We start from the raw sequence: 25,686 nt of genomic DNA on the forward strand, positions 1-25,686 counted from the left end.
CATCTCCCCCAGTCCTTGGCAAAGCCAGGGAGCAGGTTCCTGATCCCCCAGATTCCAGCTCTTCCTAATGTTTCTCAGGAAAGAAGACTGCCCTGCTGCTGATGGCCCAGGAGCCTGCCCAGAAAGCTCTGGGTAAAAAGCAAGATGAAAAGAGTCCTCCAGTCTCCCCTCACCAATGCCCTGCAGCTCACCACACCTTTCCTGTCCTGTATACTTGTCTAGGAATGACATCCCCAGAAGAGATCAGACATGGTACCACAGTGTGTTGATGGGGAAAGGCAGAAAGGGATCACTTTGGAATATGAAATCAATCAAGAGAGGGTAGTTCCTAGGGAACAGCCTGATGACCCCATGACTGAAACGAAGAACTAGGTGGTGGGAAAGCAATGAAGAGAAAAGTTTCCAGAGACACAATCCATGAAGGCCTTGGTGAAGTCCCACCTATTAATACAAAAGGTGCCAAGCCCCAGAATTGTCAGCGTGCAGCAGGGGCACAATGAAAGCCTTGTGGGAATGAATTGGCTGGTGGCCTAGGATGTGCCATCAGAAGCTATTCCTGTTTTCCATGCTGTATGCCAATAGCACTGAGCAGAGTCCCTTTAATGCAAAACAATGGTTAGGCCATATTACTCATTTAACTGAAGGGCTAAGTATGTAGATGGGGTTTTTAGACATTATGAAAAGTTGACTGTGGTGGAATTTGAACTGCATTTAGCATTTCATTTGGCTTCTATGAACTTTCCTAGTTCTACGGCACCCTGAAGCTGTGTTATCAAGATTCAGCATCATTTGATCTTGGTTGCTTGTGGTCTTAGTGGCTTGGGTTTCCTGTCAAAGGCATTCCTGGTAAATTATTCCAAGGGTTAGTTACTTTGTGCATTTTATTTGCTGTTATCTTGTAGTTACCCCTTGCACTCCATGAAATTCTAGCATGCTGTAATGAAAAGGACACCCAGGAGAAAGAAACACAATTTATTTAATTAAAATCAAAATATGTTAAGTACTAAGTTCACACTGGGCATAATTAACAATTTTCAAACACTTAAACAGACAATCATATACATAACATCTATTTAAGTCTCAGTAACATTACATTGCATTCCAGAAATCTGTCATTCCCCCTCCACCCCCCACATCCCCCTCCACACACAAATATTACATGAGTTAATTCAGGTTACATACTTTAAATTAAGTTGACACAATGTACTTGTGAATGACAAAACATGTTCAGAATGGAAACATTATTTGAAAACACAGAAAATATGCAAATTAGTGACAACTTATGTCCAAAACGTTATTATACTAAATCCTTCTTGTCTATTCTGAATCACCTAACATGCTGTCAGTATTATGTTAAAAAGTTTTTAAAAGAAATAGACTGTTATAAACATATTTCTAGCAGTTCTTATTGTATTTCAAAATAACTGTAAAATCAATGTACTTGGCTTTGGTTTACTGACTGCTTTCCAATAATTTTTTAATCCAGGAAAGAAGAATATCCAGTTCACTGATGGCTTTGTAGATTCCTTTGTTTCCAATCTGCAGATAAAGTACAGATATAAGAGAATAAAGTTTTCATATTTTAAAAAACAAAGTTTTTTAATATAAGGATTTAGAATTCTTACCCTATAAAATATTCTTTTCATCCTGGTAATGGATTTCATCTCTCTAGCTGACGAAGCACAGGAAATCTAAGAAATCAACAGTAATTACAGATAATATTGTTGGAGAGGCATTAATGATACTCTTTCATTCATTCAACAAATATTTATAGAGCAGGTATTATGTGCTGAGCACTAGATATGCACTGGCAAAATAAATAATGCATGATCTTTTTCCTCACAGAGCTTAAAGTTTCATGAGAAAGCAGATGACAAATAAAACAAAAACAAAAATTTACAAATTACAATTAAAGCTGTGTTAGCAACTCTCGAAACTCTATGACAGGGATTCATAGGAACCACCTACCTTCAACTGGGTGGTCAAGGAGGGGTCTTTTGAAAAATGACATTTGTACTAGCCCATTTTCACACTGCTATAAATAACTACCCGAGACTGGGTAATTTATAAAGAAAAGAAGTTTAATTGACTCACAGTTCTGCATGGCTAGGGAGGCCTCAGGAAACTTACAATCACGGCAGAAGGTGAAGGGAAACCAACGCACATCTTACCTGGTGGCAGGAGAGTGAGCAGAGGGGGAAGTGCCATACTTTTAAACCATCAGGTTTCATGAGAATTCATTTACTGTCATGAGAACAGCACAGGAGAAACCTCCCCCATGATCCAATCACCTCCCGTCAGGTCCCTCCCTCCACATTTGGGGATCACAATTCAAGATGAGATTTGGGTGGGGACACAGAGCCAAACCATATCAACATTTAAGTTGAGATAACAGAAATGGGAAGGCACAGGCTATATGAGAAACTGAGGAAAGGAGAGAGGAAGTTGGGGAGAAGACACAAGAGAGTAACTCAGGCAGAGGAAAATATGCTCCTCCGAGGCAAGAGAAAGCTCAGTGCTTTCCAGAAACTGAAAGAAAGCAAGCAAGCATGGCTGCAGCAATTAAGCAAGAGAAATGTGGGAAGCATGAAAGACATGAGAATGACAAGAAAAAAAATTTACCTTTAAAAAAATCACTCTGCCTGTCATGTACAAAGCACAGAACAATGTTCAGTGTAGACTACAAGGAGAAGGCACCTAGGACATTAATATTACTTTCTAAATTAGGAGAAGCAGCAGGCTAGTATCTTGAGCAGCTGGCTTGTAGGCTGGCTGGCCAGGGGAAACTACCAGTCCGCTTTGTGCAAGTGAATTCTCAAACCCTATCTGAGCACAGGAATCACCTGGGTGTCAAACAGGAGAAAGTTAATATCCTACTCTATTCTCCCACAAATTTCTATAGGACTAATAAAAGAAAGGAAAGAAAATGTGAAAATGCCTAATTTATCTACTTAGTTTTTACTCATAAAACTTTTAGCACTGGAATAGACCAAGGAGATTGAATAAGCCGATTGTTTGCACTTTGCAGAAAGGGAGACCAAGGCCCAGGTAGTTAAGTCACTCACCTAACATCCCACAGGGAGTCCTATGCTCGTGACAAAATAGTGTCACTATCTAACAGTTAAAGATAAGAGTTAAAACTCGTGAAACGGAAGTGGGTAAATGATAACATTTAGTCTCTAAATGTCCTCTCGACAAAAGAATGTCATATCAATAAAGATAACACTTAGTTCAAACACTTGAAATGAAAGTGGCTAAATGATAACATCTATCAAAATGCATGAAACATGGCTGAGGTCAACCAACAGGTCTCTTCAGGGGTGTTCATGGTGGTGATGGTTTTCTGGCTCTGCCCAAATGGGGATGCTACCTTCAGATCAGACCTTGCATAGGAGGGAAGAGACTCTTCCTGTGAAAGGGGCTTTCATGATTAGGCACAGCAGACTGCTGTGATCAAGGGGCTGCAGACACAGACTGCTCAGCTTAAGGTACAGTTTGCAGGATTCATGAACACAGGGTTAGACCTCACTGTGATAGGAGCCCTGACTTCAGAATGCTCTTTAGGTGTATTTCATGTTACATTTGCACCAAACTATACAACATGGGATTCTTTCTCTGGGATGAGTGGAATGTTCTAATCTGTCATTAGTGTGTCTGTGAATGCTCAGTAAAACTTCATCCTAATACTTAATGCATAGAATCCTTTTTAAAAGTAGTTCCTCATGTTTCTAAAATCATGTGTTAGGATTTAAAGATTTTTTTTTTTTTTTTGAGGCAGAGTCTTGCTCTGTCTCCCAGGCTGGAGTGCAGTGGTGCAATCTTGGCTCACTGCAAGCTCCCCCCTCAGGGTTCATGCCATTCCCCTACCTCAGCCTCCCGAACAGCTGGGAATACAGGAGCTCTCCACCACGCCCAGCTGATTTTTTATATTTTTAGTAGAGACGGGGTTTCACCGTGTTAGCCAGGATGGTCTCGATCCCCTGACCTCATGATCCGCCCGCCTCGGCCTCCCAAAGTGCTGGGATTACAGGCGTGAGCTGCCGCGCCTGGCCAGGATTTAAAGATTTAACACTGAAGGTAAGAGACCAAAGAACCAACCACATTCTGGACACTACAGAAGTTAAATAAAACAGGCATTCCTGTCAACTGTGTCTTCTACCCGGGGAACTTGGATGTGCAATGCATCCCACAGCAGGTGGAAAGTGCCAGAGAGGTTTTGTCCCTCACTCACACCAAAGGCACATGCTACTCTAGGAAGAGTAATGAGAGTCAAAAAGGAGGAAAACACTGTTCAATTAAAAAAAAAAACTAACAGTGCCAGTGTTGCCACTACAACTGCACTCTGGTTGAAGGAATACTTCCTGGTGCCTTGAGCACTGCTTACTACGAGTGACCCCTAGTAAAGATCTGATCTACAGAGTTCTCATTTTCTTTATACTGTTGTAAATGTGTCCACAGGTCCAGTAGGATAGCAGATTTTACTGCCATAATTCAGATTGCTTTGCTTGGAAAGAGGAATTTATTAAAATGATGATTTCCTTTTCTTTATATTTTTGAGTCTAGTTGCAGTGGCTGAAATTACAATGTGTGATAAAAGGGTCAGCAGTTTTATCATAAGAATGGCTGAACGATTTGACAAACTCAACAGAAGCTGATATGATCTAGACCAGAGGCAATTTATTGGTAGGGCTAGAATAACTAGAAATCAGCTCTGAGAAAAATGTGAGATAATCATGTCATAGGAAACATTCATTCTTTATTATTAAGTCAATATATATTTATCACATACTTACTATATGCTAAGCATACAGCAATGCCTCTGCCATATAGCACTGATTTACAGTTGACAATGAATGATTTACAGTTGAACAATGCTGGATAACGTTAGGTGCACTGACCACCCCCCACCAATGAAGTTAAAAACCTGCATAAAACATTAGACTCCCCGCAAATTAAACTAATAGCCTACAGTTGACCAGAAGCCTTATTGATAACATGATTAATCAATTAACACATATTTTGTGAGATAGATAGATAGACTGTATTTTTATAATGAAATAAGCTGTAGAAAAGACAATGTAACTAAGAAAATCATAAGGAAGAGAAAATATATTTACTATTCATTAAGTGGAAGTGGATCATCATAAATGTCTTCATCCTTGCCATCTTCATGTTCAGCAAACTAAGGATGAGGAGGAAGTGGAGGAGTCGGTCTTGCTATCTCAGGGATGGCAGAAGCAAAAGAGGTGGAGGAAGTGGAAGGGGAGGCAGGAGAGGCAGGCACTTGGTGTAACTTTAAGGAAATACATAGTAATTTCTGTCTGACTTTTTTAATTTCTCTAAAAATATTTCTATACAGTACTAACCCTTCTTCCACCATTTGCTTTAGTTTCAGTCCTCGTATCATAGAAAAGTTTATGTCGTAAAAGAAGTTAAAACCACTCTTGAATAATTGGAACCCTTACGCCAATTGTCTAATGTCAATTTGTTTTCTGGGATTGCTTCTTCTATGTCTTCTTCCTCATCGTCTGGCACTGGTTCAGAAACACTCATCTCCTTCTGCTAATTCCTGTGGTGCAGTGTCTACTAGCTCTTGAATTTCTCCAAGATCCATATCTTGATATCTTCAACCTGCCCCTGTCCCCACCATCTTTTTGCCATAGACACAATCTATTTTGTGATTTCTTTGATTAGTTCTGTTGTAAATTCTATGAAGTTATGTACAACATCTGAACACACTTTTCTCCAGCAGGAATTTATTGTTTCAGGCTTGATGACTTTCATGTTTTTTTCTATAACAATGATAGCATCTTCAATAGTGTAATCTAAACTTTGACGATGTTCCCTCCATTGGTGTTCTCTTCCATATTGTTGACAATCCTTTTTGTAGAATACCATATGTAATGAGCCTAAAAGGTCCTTATGACCCCTTGATCTAGAGGCTGAATTAGAGATGTTGTATATGGGGGCAAGTAGATTACTTCAGTGCCTTCTGTGTTGAATTCATGGGGTTCTGGGTGGCCAGCAGCATTGCCCAATATCAAAAAAACTTCAAAAGGCAGTTGCTTACTGGCAAGGTACTTCCTGACTTCAGGAACAAAGCACCAATGGAACCAATCCATAAAAAAATGTTCTCATTGTCTGGGCCTTCATGTTGTACAATGGAAAGACTGGCAGCTGGTGTTTATCTCTTCCCTTCAAGGCTCAGAGGTTAGCAGCTTTACAAATAAGGGCAGTCCTGATCATAAACCTGACTGCATTTGCACAAAACATTAAAGTTAGCCTATTCCTTCCTGCCTTAAAATCCTGGTGCTCACTTCTTTACTGATAAATGACTGTAGCATTGTTTTCCAGAATAGGACACTTCCATCTACATCAAAAACCTGTTCAGGCAGATACCCTTCCTTCCCAGTGATTGTTTTAATGGCATCTGGGAACTTGTCTGCTGCCTCTTGGTTGGTAGAAACTGTTTCTCTTGTTATCTTGACAGTTTTTTTAAGCCAAATGTCTTTCTAAAATTTTCAAACCATCCTTTGAGGGCATTAAATTCTGCAGCTGTAGATCCTTCATCTTTCTTTTGTTTTAAATTGTCATATAATGACTTCACTTTTTCTTGAATCGTATCAGGGCCTATAGATGTGCCTTTCTTTTAGCAGTCCTACACCCACATGAAAGCTGCATTTTCAATAGGAGATTTTTAAAAAGGTGTTTCCGGAAAAGTGCAAGGCTTTCACACCTGCTGGTGTAGCTGTAGCAGGGGATTCAGAAATTTCCTTTTCTTTTTTCACAATGGTCCTTATCCTGGACTTGTCACGCAACCTCAGCTGCATACCTCACTCTGTGGTACGTATCAAGCAATTCAACTTTTTCTTGTAGTGTCATGACTTTTCTCTACTTCTCGGGAGCACTTCCAGCATCACCAGTGGCACTTTGTGTGGCACCCATGGTATTATTCAAGATTTATGATATTGCACAAAACACAGTGAAACATACACAAGAGACCACTTTTTACTGCAATGGGCAATTTACTATAGCAACAAACTGCTCACATGAAGATAATTAACATTATACAACATTTTAAGTGGATATTCACAGCACTTGAGCACACTACAATAGCAACAGGAGGTGGCTACAGAATTATTATAGTAGTACAGCATTACCACAAGTAATTTTGTGCAGCTAATTATCTTCATGTGAGCAGTTTGTCTCTACTCACATTACTCATTGGTAATGTGCAATTTACATGCAATTTGAACACATTGATTGGTAGAAGCAGTTTCTACCAACCAAAAGGCAGCAGACAAGTTCCCAGTTGCCAGATTCTTTAATATTGTATCTTTACCTTTGTTTACAAACCAAATGGCTCCATGTATGGTCTGTAAGTGTCTGTGTGTATAGGTTTTGATACATTCTAACTCTTTATAATAGATTTGTGGATCCTTCATGGTAGCAAATGATAAAATAGACTAGTAAATACATATATTTTATGCATTAATGACATATTTTTCTTAATTTTTCCATATTTCTAGGCTACACATCTCATCTGCAAGTTTGTCAAATTGTTACAAATCTCCAAAAAATTGTCTAGTGCATTTATTGAAAACAAAAAAAACCACATGTAAGTTGACCTATGCAGTTCAAACCTATATTTAATGTACAAAAGTACCCTGCATGAAAATCACCCCAGGGTACGCTTGAGGCCTCACAGTCTGCCAAGACACAGAGTGATGCACAATTACAATTCTATATGACAAATACTGTGATTAAAACAAAAACATGACTGCTCCAGGAGACAGAGGAGAGGTAACCTCTGAAGTCTTCCAGAAGAAAAAAAGTGACTTGTGTCTCGAAAGATGAGTGGAAAAAGCAGGAAGAAGAGATGAGTAGGCAGGGAAGCAAGGTGTTCAAAGGCTGGAGAGCGCAGAGAGAATTTAAACACCCTTCAGGTCTCAGCTGAAAATCTTGGACTAAATCCGAGTTATGGCCCCCAACCTCCACCTCTGCTGCAGCACATCCTCCTATGTGCTCCCTTTGCAGCACCAATCACAACTTGAGACTAGCCAAGATGGGAAGAAAGCATTTTCTTTCTTTCTTTCTTTCTTTCTTTCTTTTTTCTTGAGACAGAGTTTCACTCTTGTTGCCCAGGCTGGAGTGCAGTGGCGCGCGCAATCTCAGCTCACTGCAACCTCCGTATCCTGGGTTCAAGCAATACTCCTGCCTCAGCCTCCCAAGTAGCTGGGATTACAGGCACCCACCACCACGCCTGGCTAATTTTATATTTTAGCAAAGATAGGGTTTCACCGTGTTGGCCAGGCTGATCTCGAACTCCTGACCTCAAGTGAACAACCCGCCTCTGCCTCCCAAAGTGCTGGGATTACGGTGTGAGCCACCACGCCCAGCCAGAATTTTCAATGAGCTCTATGAGGACAGAAATATTGTCTGTCGATTTTCATTGAGTCCCCTGCATCTGGAATAGTGTTCAGCAAATACTAAATAATAAACATTTGCTGAATAAATCAATCAACAAATAAAATGCAAGCATCGACTTACTGCCTCAGGGTCCACAAGCCTACTTGTTTCTTAAAAATTTGAAGCGTGGCCTAGACATTAGTGACCCTTATAACTTTGTCTAAAACAATCAGATAAACAAGCAATACAATTCTTAGTTTTTTTCCAATTTCCTTATGTGTTCAAAAAAATCATACAAATTTGTACTGCATATGATGGCTAAAGCAAAAATGGAAAACCTCTACTGATTGTTGGGGTAATCAGACCCAACACCGGGTCGTGGGGGCAACGAAGTCCAGTGGAGTCAAAGGAATGAGAAAAGACAGTTTGAGAGAGAAAGTGAGTACAGGGGGCCAACACGAGTACGGAGGCTGCAAAGGCCCTGAGCTCTGGAAGCCCAGACTATTTATTGGTGATCCAACAAAGAAACAGGTGGTGAGAATGTGGGGTTGAAAGGGAGCATTGCATTAAGCACATGATTTACAGCTGTGACGGTTTAGCATATGCTCTGCTACTTGAGATAATGGAGAGCAGGTTCTTTTAACTCAAGATACAATCGATCCTGGGAGAGCAAGGAGCCGACAAGTCTAGACACATTCCAGAGGCCACGAGGGGTTTTATGCCCTGAGCCCTGGATGCTATCCTAGCCCCTACGGGTTTTATGCCCTAGGCTTAGATTATGGTGCGTCAGGGTAGGCTTCCACCCTTTTGCACAGAGCTTGGTGTTCCAAAAGCCATGAGGGGTTTTAGACTCTGGACCCCGGACATGTTCCAAGACTGTTTTACATTATATCAGACATGCAAGCCCCCACCTCAGCTTCTCCCAACACTCAGCTTTTCCCCCAACACCAATAATTTGAGGAAAGGAGATAGTGGGTTATGAGTCGACAGCTACATGTGTCACGGTTCCTCAGAGAATTAACTGTCCAGACTGCATTCTCATGGAGAATGGCCTCAAATCCTCTCTCGACAAAAAGGATTTTATTAGATTATACTCTATCATATTATAAATATACAGCCAGAGGGTAAGTGAAAAACCATACATAAGACCTTCATTTTTATACACCTCAATATACAACTTCAGACTGGATCATAACCACCCTTCTTGTTGTTTTTTGTTTTTTTAGTTGACCTTAATGGCTAAGATGGTTTCTACTCTGACCACAGCCTTGGTTTCTTGAAAGTTTTTCTTCTCCAAAATACAAATGATAGATAAGAGTGACAGATAAGAGATTCAACTAAAGACTAAACTTAATTTTATTGTTTTACTGCAGATACAGACTCTTAAGCAAATCTTATTCACTGACTTTTTGCACAGTTGTTCACATGGGGTCCTACAAATATTATCTGAAGTGCTTTTAAAGCCATACTTGAGAAAATTATGCTAGTATAATGTTTAAAAAATAGACTAAATAAATAAATATCAGTTTGGCAAAAAAAAAAAAAAAAACAGCACAAGCACAAGGACACCAACACAAAACTACTGACACCAGAAAGATTTATAGGAAACTTTGAAAGAAAATAACAAAATTAGCATAATTTGAAGAAAGCACGATTAGATTTACAAGCAAGTTTTCATGAAAGTAGAAAAGAGGGACTAAATTATTAGCCAAGTGTCTCTCTGCAAAACCAAATTCATAATCAGACATTTAATTTTAATAAAAAGACAAATATCCAACAACTCAGTAGATATTGAACAGAAAAGTTTACAAAACATCATTATCCAATTTCTATATTCTCTATAACTACAAAGATCATCTGATATAGGTAAGCTAGCTTACCTAGAATAATCTTAAACCCTTGTAAGACATTTCTTCATGTTCCAACCACAGAAAAAAATTAGAAAGAGTTTTTTAATACGTTAAATACAAATAGATACTATAGTAGGATAACATTAGTGCAGGTTTTTACATTTTTCAGTGTTATTATCATTCATCAGAATTAGTTCACACAATTTAGCATGTGAATTAAATTCCTAACTCAGCAATAGAGCTGCACCCCATAATTTTTTATTGAGACATAATAGATGTAAATATTTTCAGGGTACATGTGACATTTTGATGCATTCATATAATGTGTTATGATTAAATCAGGGTAACTTCCTCCCACTGTATTTTTGAGCCCATTAATCAACCTCTCTTCATCTTGCCACACCCCTACCTCTCCCAGCCTCTGCTCACACTCAGTCTATTCACTGTCTTCATGAGATCCACTTTATTAGCTCCCACAAATGGGTGAGAACAGGAAATAGTTGTCTTTCCATGCCTGGCTTACTTCACTTAACATAAAAACCTCTGTTCCATCCATGTTGCTGCAAATGACAGAATTTCATTTTTTTCATGATACCATATTTTCTTTACCCATTCATCCATTGATGAGCACTTAGATTGATTCCATATGTTGGCTACTGTGGCTAGTGCTGAATAAACATTTGAGTGCAGGTTATCTCTTCAAGAAATTGATTTCCTTTCTTTAGGATATATATCCAGTAGTGAGATTGCTGAATCACATGGTAGTTATACTTTCAGTTTTTTGAGGAGCTTCCATACTGTTTTCCATAGCGGTTATACTAGTTTACATTCCCACCAACAGTGTGCCAGGGTTCCCCTTTCTCTACCTCCTTCCCAGCATCACTACTGCCTTTTAAGTTATAGCCCTTCTAACGGGGGTGAGATGGTATCTCACTGTGGTTTTGATTTGCATTTCTCTGATTAGTGATATTGAGTATTTTGATATGCCTGTTGGCCATTTGTATGTCTATTCAGATCTTTTTCCCATTTTTAAATCAGATTATTTGCTGTTTGCTATTGAGTTCTTTGAGTTCCTCATATATTCTGATTAGTCCTTTGTCAGACAGATAGTTGCAAATATTTTTTCCCATTCTGTAGGTTGCCTTCTTACTTTGTCGATTGTTTCCTTTGCTGGGCAGAAGATTTTTAGCTTTACATAATCTCATTTGTCTATTTTTTTCTTTGGTTGTCTGTACTTTCGAGGACTAACTCAAAAAAAAATCTCTGCCCAGACCAATGTCCTGAAGTGTTTCCTCAAGTTTTCTTCCAATAGTTTCATAGTGTTAGGTCTTATATTGGGCTCCAATCCATTTTGATTTTATTTTTCTATACTGTGAGAGATAGGGGTTTAGTTTCATTTTTCTGCATATGGTTATCGAGTTTTCCCAGCATCATTTATTGAAGAGACTGTTCTTTCCCTCAATGTATATTCTTGGCACCTTTGTCAAAATATGAGTTGGCTGTAAATGTATGGATTTATTTCTGGGTTCTCTATTCTTTTCTATTGGTCTATGTTTTTTGTTTTTAATGCCAGTACCATGCTCTTCTGGTTACTATAGCTTTATAGTATGTTTTGAAGTCAGGTAGTGTGATGCTTCCAGCTTTGTTCTTTTTGCTCAGTATTGCTTTGGCTTTTGGGGGGTCTTTTGTGGTTCTGTGGTTCCATGTAAATTTTACCATGTTTTTCTATTTCTGTGAAGAATGCTAGAAGTATCTTGATAGAAATTGCATTTAATCTGTAGATAGCTTTGGGTAGTATTGATATTTTAACAGTATTATTTCTTTCAATGAAGGAGCATTGAATATCCATGTTTTGTGTGTGTGTCCTCTTCAATTTCATTGTTTTATACACAATTTCATCAATGTTTTATAGTTTTTCCTATAGAGATCCTTCACTTCCTTGGTTAAATTTATTCCTAGGTATCTTATATTTTTGTAGCTATTGTAAATGGGATTGCTTTTTTATTTCTTTTTTATATTGTTCACTGTTTGCATGCATAAATGTTATTGATTTTTGTAACTTGATTTTATATCCTGCAAATTTACGGAATTTTTTTAATCAGTTCTAACAGTTTAGGTAGAGTCTTTAGGATATTTTGAATATAAGACTATGTCATCTGTGAAAAAGCATAATTTAACTTCTTCCTTTTCAAATTGAATGCACTTTATTTCCTTCTCTTGATTATTTGCTGTGACTAGGACTTTCAGTATTATGTTGAATAAAAGTGGTGAAAGTGGTCAAACTTGTCCTGTTCCAGATGATAGAGGAAAGGCTTTCAATTTTTCCCCATTCAGTGTGATGTTAGCTCATCATATATGGCCTTTATTGTTCTGAGGTATGTCCCTTCTATATCTAGTCTGTTAAGGGTTTTTATCATAAAGGGATGTAAATTTTATTGAATACTTTTTCAATATCTATTGAAATGATCATATGGTTTTTGTTCTTGGTTCTTTTCATGTATCACATTTATTGATTTGCACATTTTGAGCCATCCTTGCATCCCTGGCATGCATCCCGCCTGATCTGGTGAATGATCTTTTAAATGTGTTGTTGAATTTGGTTTGCTAATATTTTTGTGAGGATTTTTGTGTTTGTTTTCATTAGAAACATTGGCCTGCAGTTTTCTCTTTTTTGTTGTGTCCTTGTCTGATTTATATCAAGGTACAACTGGACTCACAGAATGAGTTTGGAAATATGCTCTTCTCTTTAATTTTTTAAGAGTTTGGGTAGAATTGGAATTAATTCTTTTTAAAATGTTTGGTAGAACTCAGCACTGAATCCATTAGGTCCTGGGTTTACTTTAATACAAGACTTTTGTTACAGCTTCAATCTTGTTACTCATTATTGGTTTGTTCAGGTTGTCTTTCTTCATGGCTTAATCTTGATAGGTTGCATGTGTCTAGTAATTTATCCATTTCTTCTAAGTTTTCCAATTTGTTAACATATAATTTTCCGTAATATTCTGTAATTCTGTAATAGTTATTTGTATTTCTGTGGCATCAGTTGTTATGTCTCTTTTTTCATCTCTGATTTTATTTTGTATTTTCTCTTTTTTTCTTAACTAAATGTCCACTGTTTATCTTTTCAAAAAAACCAATTTTTTATTTTATTGCACTTCCCTATTGTTTTGTAGGCTCAATTTCATTTGTTTCTGCTCTGACATTTATTAGTTATTTCCTTCTACTAAATTTGGTTTGTTCTTACTTTCCCAGTTCCTTCAGATACATTATTAGTTGTTTATTTGAAGTCTTTCTACTTTTTTGAGGTAGGCATTTACTGCTATAAACTTCCCTCTTAGGACTGATTTTGCTGTATCCCATAGGTTTTGGTATATTGTGTTTCCACTTTTCTTTAAGACATTTTTTAATTTCCATCGTAATATATTTACTGACCCATCAATTGCTCAGGAGCATATTATTTAATTTCCATGAGTTTTCGTAGTTTCCAAGATTCCTCTTGTTGTTTATTTCTGTTTTATTCCATTGTGGTCAGAAAAGATACTTGACGTAATTATGACTTTTTGAATGTGCTGACACTTGTTTGGTAGCCTAAAATATAGTCTTTCTGGAGAATGTTCCATGTGCTGATGAAAAGAATGTGTATTCTGTAGCAGTTGGGTGAATTATTCTGTGACTGTCACATAGGCCCATTTGGTTTAATGTGTAGTTTGACTTTTTCTGTCTAAATGATCTGTCCATTACTAAGATTGGAGTGTTGAAGTCCTCTGCTATTATTGTATTGCAGTCTAGCTCTCCCTTTAGATCTATTAATGCTTGCTTTATATACTTGGGTGCTCTTATGTTGCATGCATAGATATTTATAATTGTTATATCCTCTAGCTGAATTAACCTCTTTATCATTATATAGTGACTTTCTACCCTCTTTTTAAGGACTTTGGCTTGTAGTCTATCTGATAAAAGGATAGCTAGTCCTGCTCTTTTTTTGGTTTCCATTTGCATGGAATATCTTTTATCCATTCCTTAACTTTCAGTCTATGTGAGCCTTTATAGGTGAAGCAAGTTTCTTATAGGTGGCATATTGTTTGGTCTTGTTTGTTTATCCATTCAGCCACTCTGTCATTTAATTAGAAAATTTAGTCCACTTACATTCAATGTTATCATTGATAGGTAAAAATTTACTACTGACATTTTGTTACTTGTTTTATGGTTTTTTTTTTTGTTTCATTTTGTTTTTTTTTTAACTCCTCTCTTCCTTTCTACTGTCTTCTGTGGTTATTTTCTCTGGCAGTATGTTTTATTTTGTTGCTCTTAATTTTTAGTGCATTTATTATAGTTTTTGCTTTGTGGTTACCACGAGGCTTACAAAAAACCTCTTATAAATACAACGAGTTATTTGAAACAGATGACAACTTATATTTGATCAAAATAAAAAGGGACTAGAAACAAACCAAGGAAAAACTTTTAAAAACTATACTTTAACTCCATCCCCCAACACACACACATTTTGACTTTTTGTTGAGGCAGGTATAGGTATCCTACCCAGGAGCTCAAGATGATGGGGAAGCTGATTGTCCACCTCAATCCCACATTTTCCAGTGTAGTAATTATGAGTTGGGAGAAAATTTTCCCTATGCTTGGTGCCTGGCAGATTGGGGGAGGGGCATTGTGGATGTAAAATTCCAGCTCTGTTACTATCTGCCCAAAATTTTTTCACTTCTCTGAGGCCTCAGGAACTGTCTTATCCTCATATATTAGCATTCTGGGATATTGCTGGTGATAATCATAGTGCTGTGTATTTGTTTTTGGTTTTCAGGATGCAGAAGAAGGGATAGTGAAGCCAGCTTGCTTTTTCTCCATCATTTTTCATGCCTCACAATTTTGACAGAGAAATTATATATCATTAACCAAGAAATGAATTTGTCAGCAAAACAATTCAATAACATAATTAGAAATACCTTTACCAAAATTAAAACCAATTACTCATAATTTATTTATCTTTTTTTCTTGAGACAGAATCTCCCTCTGTTGCTGAGGCTGGAGAGCAGTGGTGCAATCTTGACACACTGCAATCTCAGCCTCCTGGGTTCAAGTAATTCTCGTGCCTCAGCCTCCTGAGTAGCTGGGATTATAGGCATGCACCCCATATCCAGATAACTTTTTATTTTTATTTTTATTTTTAGTAGAGACAGGGTTTCACTATGTTGGCCAGGCTGGTCTCAAACTTATGGCCTCAAGTGATCTGCCCACCTCGGCCTCCCAAAGTGCTGGGATTACACCATGCTCAGCCTATTTATCTTTAAATTAAACTACTGCTGGCTGGGCGTGGTGGCTCACGCCTGTAATCCCAGCACTTTGGGAGGCTGAGGTGGTGGATCACAAGGTCAGAAGATCGAGACCATCCTGGCCAATATGGTGAAACCCCATCTCTACTAAAATACAAAAAATTAGCCAGGCATGCTGGCACATGCCTGTAGTCCCAACTACACAGGAGGCTGAGGCAGGGGAATCGCTTGAACCCAGGAGGTGGAGGTTGCAGTGAGCCAAGATTGCACCACTGCACTCCAGCCTGACAACACAGCAAGACTCCGTCTCATAAAAAAATAAATAAGCTACTACTATAAATTATACACATTATACAATATAATACTAATTTTAAGCACTAAAAAAGTATCTGATTACTTAAGAGAACCACTCCTTTGTAAATTGTTGAGAAAATGTAATTGGAATAAAAATTAATGTTCTGTGCATGAAAAGCAATAAGGGAAGCACTAACAATTTTGCAGAACTACTACATGCTAGGTACCTAATTCTCCCAACGACCTTAAGATGAGGTTACTGTTATTGAAGACACAAGTTTTAGACTTTGCAGCTGATGAAAAAATAAGACAGGATTGGTCTCACTCTTGCTTTATCGGTTCAACCAGTTGCAATTTTTACAATTTTAAATTACAGGGATGAATAATTGGTAATATTTTACAAGTTGATAAGCTAGTTGCAATTGATGATACAAGTTACTTATTAAACAGCCTACAAAAAATGGAAACACAATATTCCGTTTGCCAATTTTTGCCAGACTTTAAAATTAATTACATGCAACCGACATGAAGAAATGTGTCTCTCTAAATACCAATTACTGTTCAGGCTCTCAAAATGTTAATTAAAGTAGACGATGAAATCTTAAAAACTAACAGAAATTATTTTCATTTCTATTTTGATCACTAGCAATTAGGTAAATTATTTTATGAATCCAATAAGGTGACTGCTAAATTCTCTTTCAAGTCTGAGAGTATTTGAGTTCTGTAAGAATCTCTAAAATGTCTTCTTACATAAACAATTTTCCAAATATTATGGCTAGAAAAGAGTATAAACATAAAGAAGTTTACATTACACATAACTTATTTTTTGAACAATTATACTATCTGACTTACCCAAATCAAACTAATTGGAAAATATATTTTATTAGGTGCTGCAAAATGCTTAGAATGTCACCAGAAGCAATGAGAGGATGTCCAAATACAGTGGTACTGGGAATTCCAGTCCTTGGAGTCTATCATGATAATTTGTCATGCTGTTTTATCTTAAGAGTGGCTCAAGAAAATGGACTTGCAAGGAAGCCCAAAATGCAGGTACCTTAGAAAAATCAGATAAGCTTCACAAAAATAAGAAATAATTTCATGAGTTAATAATGAAACAGAGGAAATGACAACAAAATTAATAATTCATTGGTCATTATGGGAGAAAATCAGAAAACCAACCCCTTATGTTGAAAGCTAGCAAATAAAGGAAGATAATTAAGTATTTAACCTGGCTTTCTTATACGATAACTTCCTCAGAACATCCAAATAGGAGTAGATTCTATTTATTGAATTATCCCAGCTTATGAGTAAAGAAGATAAAATAGAATTTAAAAATTATTATTTTGTAGTGCCTTATGAATTAACGGATCTAGACAATAATTGTCAGTGGTTGTTATCATCGTAAAAATAAAGATCATACATCATGTGACCCAGTGAAAGCAAACAATGCTACCTATAAAGTGTTCTAGCTAAAACATCAAGCTAAATCTGATCAAGTCTCTCTGTATCATTGTTAATGTATGGTAAATAAAGAGGAGACTATATTAAATGACACTATGAAAATGCAGTCAGAAAATACAGACTATGAGAAACTCTGTAAGACAAATGGCCGAATGTCCTGAACAAATAAATCTCAAAAAGGAGGAAGAGAAGGAAAAGAAGAAAGGAAAGCGAAATCATAGGAAATATGGTAGAGTTTACAGAAATGTGTTGCTTCAATGAGTGGCAAAATCAGCACTAGACTAAACAATACTTTGGTCCTGCCTAACAAAGCTTAAAAAACAAGATCTGAAAAGATCAAACTGTTTGCAAGTAATTTAACTGTGTCCCAGAAGAAAACTCAAGAATATTTACAGAAATATAAAAATGTCTAGGATCCAACAAGGTAAAATTCATAATATTTGACATTTAATCAAAATTACCAGCCATGCAAAGATGCGTAAAATATGACCCATAACGGGGGAAAAATCAATCAATTGAAACCGACTCAGAGTGGACACAAATGTTACAATTAATCAATAAGGATATTTTAAAAGTTGCTATAACTCTATTCCATATGTTCTAGAAGTTAGAGAAAGACTGATCATGTTCAATAGAGCAATGGAAAATATTAAAAAGACTCAATTCAAACTTCTAGAGATAAAAACTACCATGTATGAGGTGAAAAATATTCTGAATGGGACTAACAGATAGGCACTACAAAAGAAACGATTAGTGATCTTGAAGATGTAGCAATAGAAACTATTCACAATGAAACACAGAAAAGACCAGGAAAAAACAACCCACAGAATCAGTGAGTTGTGGGACAACTACAAATGGGCTAATATATGTGTAATTAGCATTCCAAGAGGAGAAGAGACAGAAAGAGATACAGAAAAAAGTTTTTGAATAAATAATGCTGAACAATTTCAAATTTGATGAAAACTATATACTCACAAATACAAGATTCCCAATCAACTCCAAGCACAAGAAGCATGAAGAAAACGACATCAATTCATATCATAATCAAATTGCTTAAAACACGTAATAATGAGAAAAATAAAAGGCACAAATATGTTATGAGTAAAAGGACGGAAAAAGACATAGCACACTAACATCAATCAAAAGAAAGCTGGAGTGATTCTATTAGCATCAAAAAAGAAGTGGATTTCAGGACAAAGAATATTATTAGGGACAATAAGGGTAATTTTATAATGATAAATGTGTCAATTCATCAAGAGACTATAACAATCATAAACATTTCTGTACCTAATAACAGAACTTCAAAATACTTGAAGCAAAATCTGATAGAACTTCAAGAAGCAACAGAAGTTCACAATTAATGTCAGATACCAATAATTGATAAAATAAGTAGAAAAAAGTTAATAAAGAGAGAGAAAAAGTAAAAAGCTGTCACAACTAAATCTAATTGAAATGTATAAAATACTCAGCCCAACAATGGCAGAATACATATTCTTTTCAAATATACATAGAACATTTACCAAAATAGACCAAATTCTGGGTTATGAAACATGGATCAGCAAATATAAAGGGATTCAAGTCATACAAAGTATGGTCTCTGGCCAAAATGATATCAAATTAGAAATCAAAATTAGAAAAGTATCTGGAAAAATTCCCACATATAAAAACTAAATAACACTCTTCTAAGTAACCCATATATAAAAGAAAAAATAAAAAGGGAAATCAGCAAGTAATTTAAAGCAAATAAACATGAAAGCACAACATAGCAAAGATTTTGAAATGTAACTAAAGAAGTACTTAGAGGGAAATTTATAGTTCTAAACTCCTATAATAAAAAGTTAGAAAATCACAAATTAATAATCTCAGCTTCCAACTAAAGAAAAAAAAAATTTCAAGTTAATGACCCAAGTTTCTATCTTAAGAAACTAGAAGGAGCAGACTAAATATAAATTTAATAGGAGAAAATGAATAATAATGTTCAGAATAAAAATCACTGAAATAAAAACAGATAAGTAATGAAGAAAAATCAATGAAACTAAAAACTGGTTCTTTGAGAAATCAATAAAATTGATGAATTTTTAGCCAGACCCATGAGAAAGAAAAAATAAAGACAAAAATTACCAATATCAGAAATAAGAGAAGTGACATCATCCTGTACTATGCAGATATTAAAAGCATATTAAGGAAATATCATGAAAAATTATCTGGCTATAAATTTGGTGAATTTGATGAGATGAATAAAATCACTGAAAGACACAAACTACCAAGGTTTCTTCAAAAAGAAATAGATAATCTGAAAAAATAACCTTGCATCTACTAAAAAATAGAATACATAGTTTAAAATCTTCCCACAAAGAAAACTCTAAGCAAAAATGGCTTCACTGGTAAATCTTGCCAAACATTTAAGAAAAAATATGTCTATACTAACACTTTCTGAAAATTGAAAAGGTAAACCCTTTTCAACTTTATGAGGCCAGGATTATGCTAGTATCAAAGTGACACAGATATTACAAGAAAACCGTAGACTAACATCTAACATATGTAGATGCAAAATTTTTAAGCAAAGTTTTAGCAAATTAAATCTAGTGATGTATGAAAGAAATAATATATTATTGCCAAGTAGAGTGCATCCCAGAAATGCAAGATTGGTTTAACTTTGAAAATCAATGTAATTCATTGTTTCAATTGTCCAAAAATTAAAAATCACACAATCCTGTCAATAGATGTGTTAAAAAGGCATTGATCTAAATGTGATATTTAAAATGAGGAAACTTCTAAATGTAAAATTTTTTCATGACCTTTGTGTTAAATAAAGATTTCTTCAATATGACACCAAAACATGGTCCATTAAAGAAAAAACTATTATATTGTACTTCATAAAATGTAAAATCTCTTCAAAAGACACTAAGATAATAAGAAGGTGTCATAGATATCTGTCATCCAGGTTGGAGTGCAGTGGTGCGATCTTGGCTCACTGCAACCTCCACCTCCTGAGTTCAAGAGATTCTCCTGTCTCAGTCTCCCGAGTAGCTGGGACTACAGGCATGCGCCACCGCGCCTGGCTAATTTTTGTATTTTTTCTTGAGATGGGGTTTTGCCATGTTGGTCAGGTTGGTCTCGAACTCCTGACCTCAGGTGATCCACCCATCTCGGCCTCCCAAAGTGCTGGGATTGTAGGCGTAAGCTACCGTACCTGGCCAAATTCTTATATATTCTCCCTTGTATACAAATATATTAATGTTAAATATAGTCATAAGAATTCTGCATGCTCAGAAACATTCTGATCTTATGATTTTTATGCCCTCAAGTCTCCCCTCTCCCTGCTACTTGATCTTTATTTCCAAAAGTGGGAATTAGGAACAGAAACGAACACAACAGTCCTCAACACAAAAGCTTCTTTCTTATGAAGACAAAGCAAAGCCAGTCAACTAAAACTAAATAAATAAAAGAAAAAACTAATTCAACAACTTGGCCATTGACAAATTCATCATTTGGCAATTGTTCTGGAGCAGGCACATGGACAGTTTTTTTAAGTATATTAAAGGAAAGGAGGAATGGGGTGGGAGGAAAAAGAAAGGAATGAAGGAAGGAAAAGGAAGGAAAGCACGAGGTCTCAGCCATTTGACGAATATCCATCAAGTGCAAATCCATACCCTCAAAATGTGGCAATTATTTATTTCATCACCTTTATCAAATAGTAATGAGTGACACAATGTTGCCTATGAACAGGAATAGAAAAGAATAAATGGAAAGGAGGCGGATAGGACCAGTTGCTCACCATGAGCATTTTATTTTTATATCTGAATTTTGAACTATCTAAAACCTAGAAATGTTCAATAGTGGGCTGGTGATATGAATGTCAAAAGAGTTGTACTGTTATCTGCAGCCAGTAATCATAAAGTTCCATGCAAATGAACTGCAAGTGAAATAGTTATTGATCATCTCTAGCTGACAACATGTGATCCAGTATCTAATTCCGGGTTATACCAGAGTTCATCTTTTAAGTTTTTCTTTCTGGTGATACAAAACAACACCCACCAAGGATAACTCAAATATAATCCAGGTAATGAGATTTGGTAATATAGTACATAAGTATTCCATCATTGGAATTGCAATATTTCCCCAACCCAAATACTCCTATTAAACCTACCAGGGAAGGCTACTGTAAATTTTAAAGGAATAATTTAGTACTTTGCTCTTGATATGTGAAAATTTTCACCTAATTCAGCATGTAATCAACAAATCCAACCAGAGTCATACCCTATTTGGTAAAATATAATTATCTGAAAAAAAGTTACCATCACAAATTAAAATGTCTTTGCAACTTTAGCAGAGTAAGCATCTTTTAATAACTCTGGTATCCATTAAAAATTGTCAACAGAAATAAAACAGGTACACTGATAAGAGCATTTTAAAATCCCATGCACAAGCTAACAATTTATAAAGAGCTGTAGTAATCCTTACTATTACCTTGAATGTATTAAGATACAAAATACATAATTACTGGATTCTTCAAATGATTTAAAGCAATTGATATCATATGTTTTGCTTTTTAAAAATTATTCCCAAGGTTTGGGGCAGAGGAAACTTTCAGAAGAACACAAACCAATGTTTTATTGTTGGCATAATTTCAAATATTAAGTGCACACATTAAGCAAGTAGGCTGTGTGCCAAAATTCTGTGTAAATCAGCTGTTCAGAACACAGACCGCATTTAACTCTGCAGCAGCACTACCAATGCAGCATTCATTGCTCAATCAACCCCTCAAAATCCTGTTTAGCCTATAGCATCATACTAACCTAAGCATTATCCCAGAGTACCACCTCCAGGAAACAGAATGGGCCATTTCCTTCTGTCTCCCGATCGTGGAAGAAGCCTTGGATCAGTTTTAAAATATGTCAAGGTTCTGCAGAAAGCTTTCTAAAGCTCAGAGCGTGCAGAACGGAAGGCCCCCTCTCACAGTCCCCCCTTTCAAGAAGGGACTTGACCACTTGTGACTTGATCACTACTGCTCTGAATCCCCAGAGCTTTGTTTTATTTATTTTTCCCACAACAACCTCAATAGTACGGACGGCAGGGGAAATACGGCAAGTACAATTAGTTTCAATAGGTTGACCATTTATATATACATTGATTACATTTAGTGTCCATTTTTATTAACAAAATATCATATTTAAATTAATGTTGTTTACTTCATGTTTTATAACTTCTGTCTGCTAAGCCCTCTCCCAACCACTGATTCAGAGCTTCATAGGGTAGATGCTCAGTTAATTTGTATTAAACAGACAGATACCAGTTTCTGCTGCCAGAAATATAAAATTATGTTTGGCTGAAACATTAGACACCAGGCCAGTTACCTTTTCCCTAAATCAATGTCTGCAGTCTTTCTAACGCTCAGGCCAATCCTGCCGCTTTATGTTTCACGGGGGAGCTTGCTTTACCCCAGGGCATAAACTTCACAGCTTGTAAAACAACTGATGCTCACACTGATAGGCTTGAGGTGGGAGGAGGGAAGAAGGAAAGCGCGGAGTTACGTGTTGCCTGGCGAGATTGATGAGATGATGTGTTCGTATTTGGCCACAGGAGGGAGCCAGACCCTTTGGGAAGCAGCAACAACCAACCAGAGCGGCGCCACACTGTCCCACCCACTTTAGGAAAACTTCACCAGAAACAAACCAAGAAAAACCAGAGTTCCTAGACATATCTAGGTTTCCCAAGCTTTTCATCTAGAATATTGTTCGTTTTAGGTTATAACTGTCTCTATGTGTTCTCTAGCTATTTGGGTCAACAAAACCAAATTAGTAATGAAAACCTGACATGGATTTGGGGGTTCTGACCAGACACTCTGTACTGTATCAGGCAAGGATTTAACAATGCAACTTAAATTTAAGAGACTATTTATAGTTACACATGTACTTTCTTCATAAGGTTGTCTTATAGGTTTAAGCATAGAACAAAATTTCAGGCACCAGAACTGGCCCAGAGAATTCTCCCTGTGTTTTGCAAAGAGGTATCAGTTTGTAATTTCTTTTTATCAGTGTTGTAATTTTAATAAAATATGAGAGTTTATGAAAAAACGTGCAATCCAAACCTAAGTAAGGGTATAACAAACACAAACTAAGCAAAGAAATAGAGAACTTAAATTTGTTGGGTTTTTGTTTTTGTTTTTTTTTTTTTGCTTGTTTTTTTCTTTTTAACCTAGCTGATCTACTCACACTCATAAAATGCCTCATGTACTCTGGGCTGAAATTTGGGTTACGGAGCAATTTAGTTGACCACAAGAAAAAAACATCTTAACTCTTAAAAAATAAACACCCCCCCCCTCTAATGGCCCAGTGTTTAAGTCTCAGTGACCATGATGCCCAGGATGAAGAGCTCCTTTCCAACTGGCTTCCCAAGGATTGCAATAAGGCTCCCAACCCAACCTTTGTACCATCTGCAAGCTACAACTGCAGGAGGCTGGAGAAAGCATACTTGGACCCCAACCAAGGGCACAGAAAAGCTTCAATATTCCCCACAGAGGCAACTCGACTAACATTGCACAGATTCTGGCTCAGTGTTTTTGTTTTGTTTTGTTTTGTTTTGTTTTCTGCACTGGTCTTTATTGCTGTGGAAGTTTTCATAGAAATGTGATCACTTTTACCTTCTTAATTAATTCTCCACTGCTTGCTATGACAGTGACCATACTGAGGCATCAAATAATTTAGGTACCAAAGAAGGCATGTCTATCCCTTTTTAAGTTTTTTACTGAGATTATGCCTTAAAAGGGGCACAACTATTTTTTTAAAAACATAAGTAAATAAGAAAAAGGGCATCAGTTAGTTATTATTATTATGGGAAAGAAGGAAGGAAGGAAGGAGAGAGAGAAAGAAGGGAAAGGAAGTAAAGAAAGAAGGAAGGAAGGAAAAGAAAGAAAGAGAGAGGGAGGGAGGGTGGAGGAAGAGAAAGGGGAGAGGGAGGGAGGGAGAGGGAAGGAAGGAAGGGAGGGAGGGAGGGAAGAAGGGAGGGAGGGAGGGAGGAAGGGAGAGAAAGAGAGACTTAGAATAGTGTTTGGCACAAAGTTGGTACTCAAGAAATATTAAATGGATGAATGGATTACTTGGGAATCACATAATGAGAGAATGATTTTAAAGTATTTATTTGAAAACCATGTCATGTTACTTTAGCTCTCTTCAGTGTGTTTTATGAGCCATTCTTTAAGAAATAATAAATAGCAGCATTCTGAGTAATGTACAGTTATTTAATGCTATTTCCCTGGTGATGACCTCTCCATTTGGACTACAAGCCAACAATTACAAAGCTCGTTTTACTCACCCTTTGGTGTGAGACAGATTCTTACATGCTGACTTCTAAATAGGTTTCTAGGATCAAATGCACAGTATTTGTTGTGTATACTTACACAGTGGCTCAATTTCTGCCTAAGGCTATGAAAGTCCTCCACAAAGCGTATTTTCTTGCAGCCTTGCAATTGCAGTTGACCAAAAACGTCTTCCATGAAGAAGGACAGAAGCTGTTCTTGAAATTGACAGTTTTTCTAAAAATAAGATACAAGAAATTGCATATGGTAAATTATGAATCGTTTTTTAATGTCCCCTGATCATTACTTAATTACTCTCTGAAAAAAATTTAAATGCAGGGGGAAATAAACATCAAATAAGTGGAAATGTAAAAAAGAAGAAGACTTTCTGACTTACCATAAACTGCTTTTTTGTTTTCTTTTTTAATAATCGTATATTTTTTATGCGGTCTTCCTACAATAAAACAAAGAGAAATAAGTTGTATCCAAGATTGTAAATGTCCTTGAGGTCATGATTTTAAGCAGAGCCTAATACTTACTGGAATCGTTGCTTTGAGCCATGCTGCTTTGATATAGAGAGCGTCAACAGCTTGGGACAATGTTCCCCTTGGGTAACAACTTTTGGTGAAGGAAGATTGCTTGTGCTTGGCAATGGCAAGAGACAGAGTGACTAACAGCAACCCACACCTCAAAATGAAATTCACCAGCATTTCCCTTCACCCCACTCAGCGTGTGTCACTCACAGCAGCCCAAGAGATACTAATGCCGGTTAGATGAGAGGATAACCTACTTAATGTAGCCCTCAAAGCCACCAGTCCAATGAGGTGCTGTGAAAGATAATTTACAGTTTATATAGAGGAAGATCACTTTGGTTGTTCTATTTTTTTAAGAGCTTGCTTCATAGTCAAAAAACGCTGATCACACCATCAACTGACATTATTTAAAAGCTCAGCCTTACTGGTAAGATTGGGTTCTCATTTCCAAAAAAATTCAGAATTTCAGTTGCCTATCACAGCAGCTTGCATTATTTTAAAAGGCATGCCAATAAAAACAGGATGATTTCCAGGGGGCTGTGTCATAATTTTTTAAACCC

At 36.6% G+C, this 25,686-nt stretch overlaps 1 protein-coding gene across 1 annotated transcript; it reads right to left on the reverse strand.

Moving 5' to 3' along the window:
* Window positions 1-762: 762 nt before the first annotated feature.
* IL26 (interleukin 26) lies at window positions 763-25,357 on the reverse strand. Its single transcript, XM_003808706.4, has 5 exons — window positions 25,133-25,357; window positions 24,991-25,047; window positions 24,696-24,830; window positions 1,626-1,691; window positions 763-1,539 (listed from the first exon to the last, which is right to left on the reverse strand). Exons 1-5 carry the CDS (start codon window positions 25,301-25,303, stop codon window positions 1,453-1,455), a joined length of 516 nt encoding a protein of 171 aa, XP_003808754.1. The 5' UTR covers window positions 25,304-25,357; the 3' UTR covers window positions 763-1,452.
* Between the last annotated feature and the right edge of the window lie 329 nt (window positions 25,358-25,686).

This window comes from Pan paniscus, chromosome 10, assembly GCF_029289425.2.
Source record: "Pan paniscus chromosome 10, NHGRI_mPanPan1-v2.0_pri, whole genome shotgun sequence".
Taxonomy (NCBI): Eukaryota; Metazoa; Chordata; class Mammalia; order Primates; family Hominidae; genus Pan; species Pan paniscus.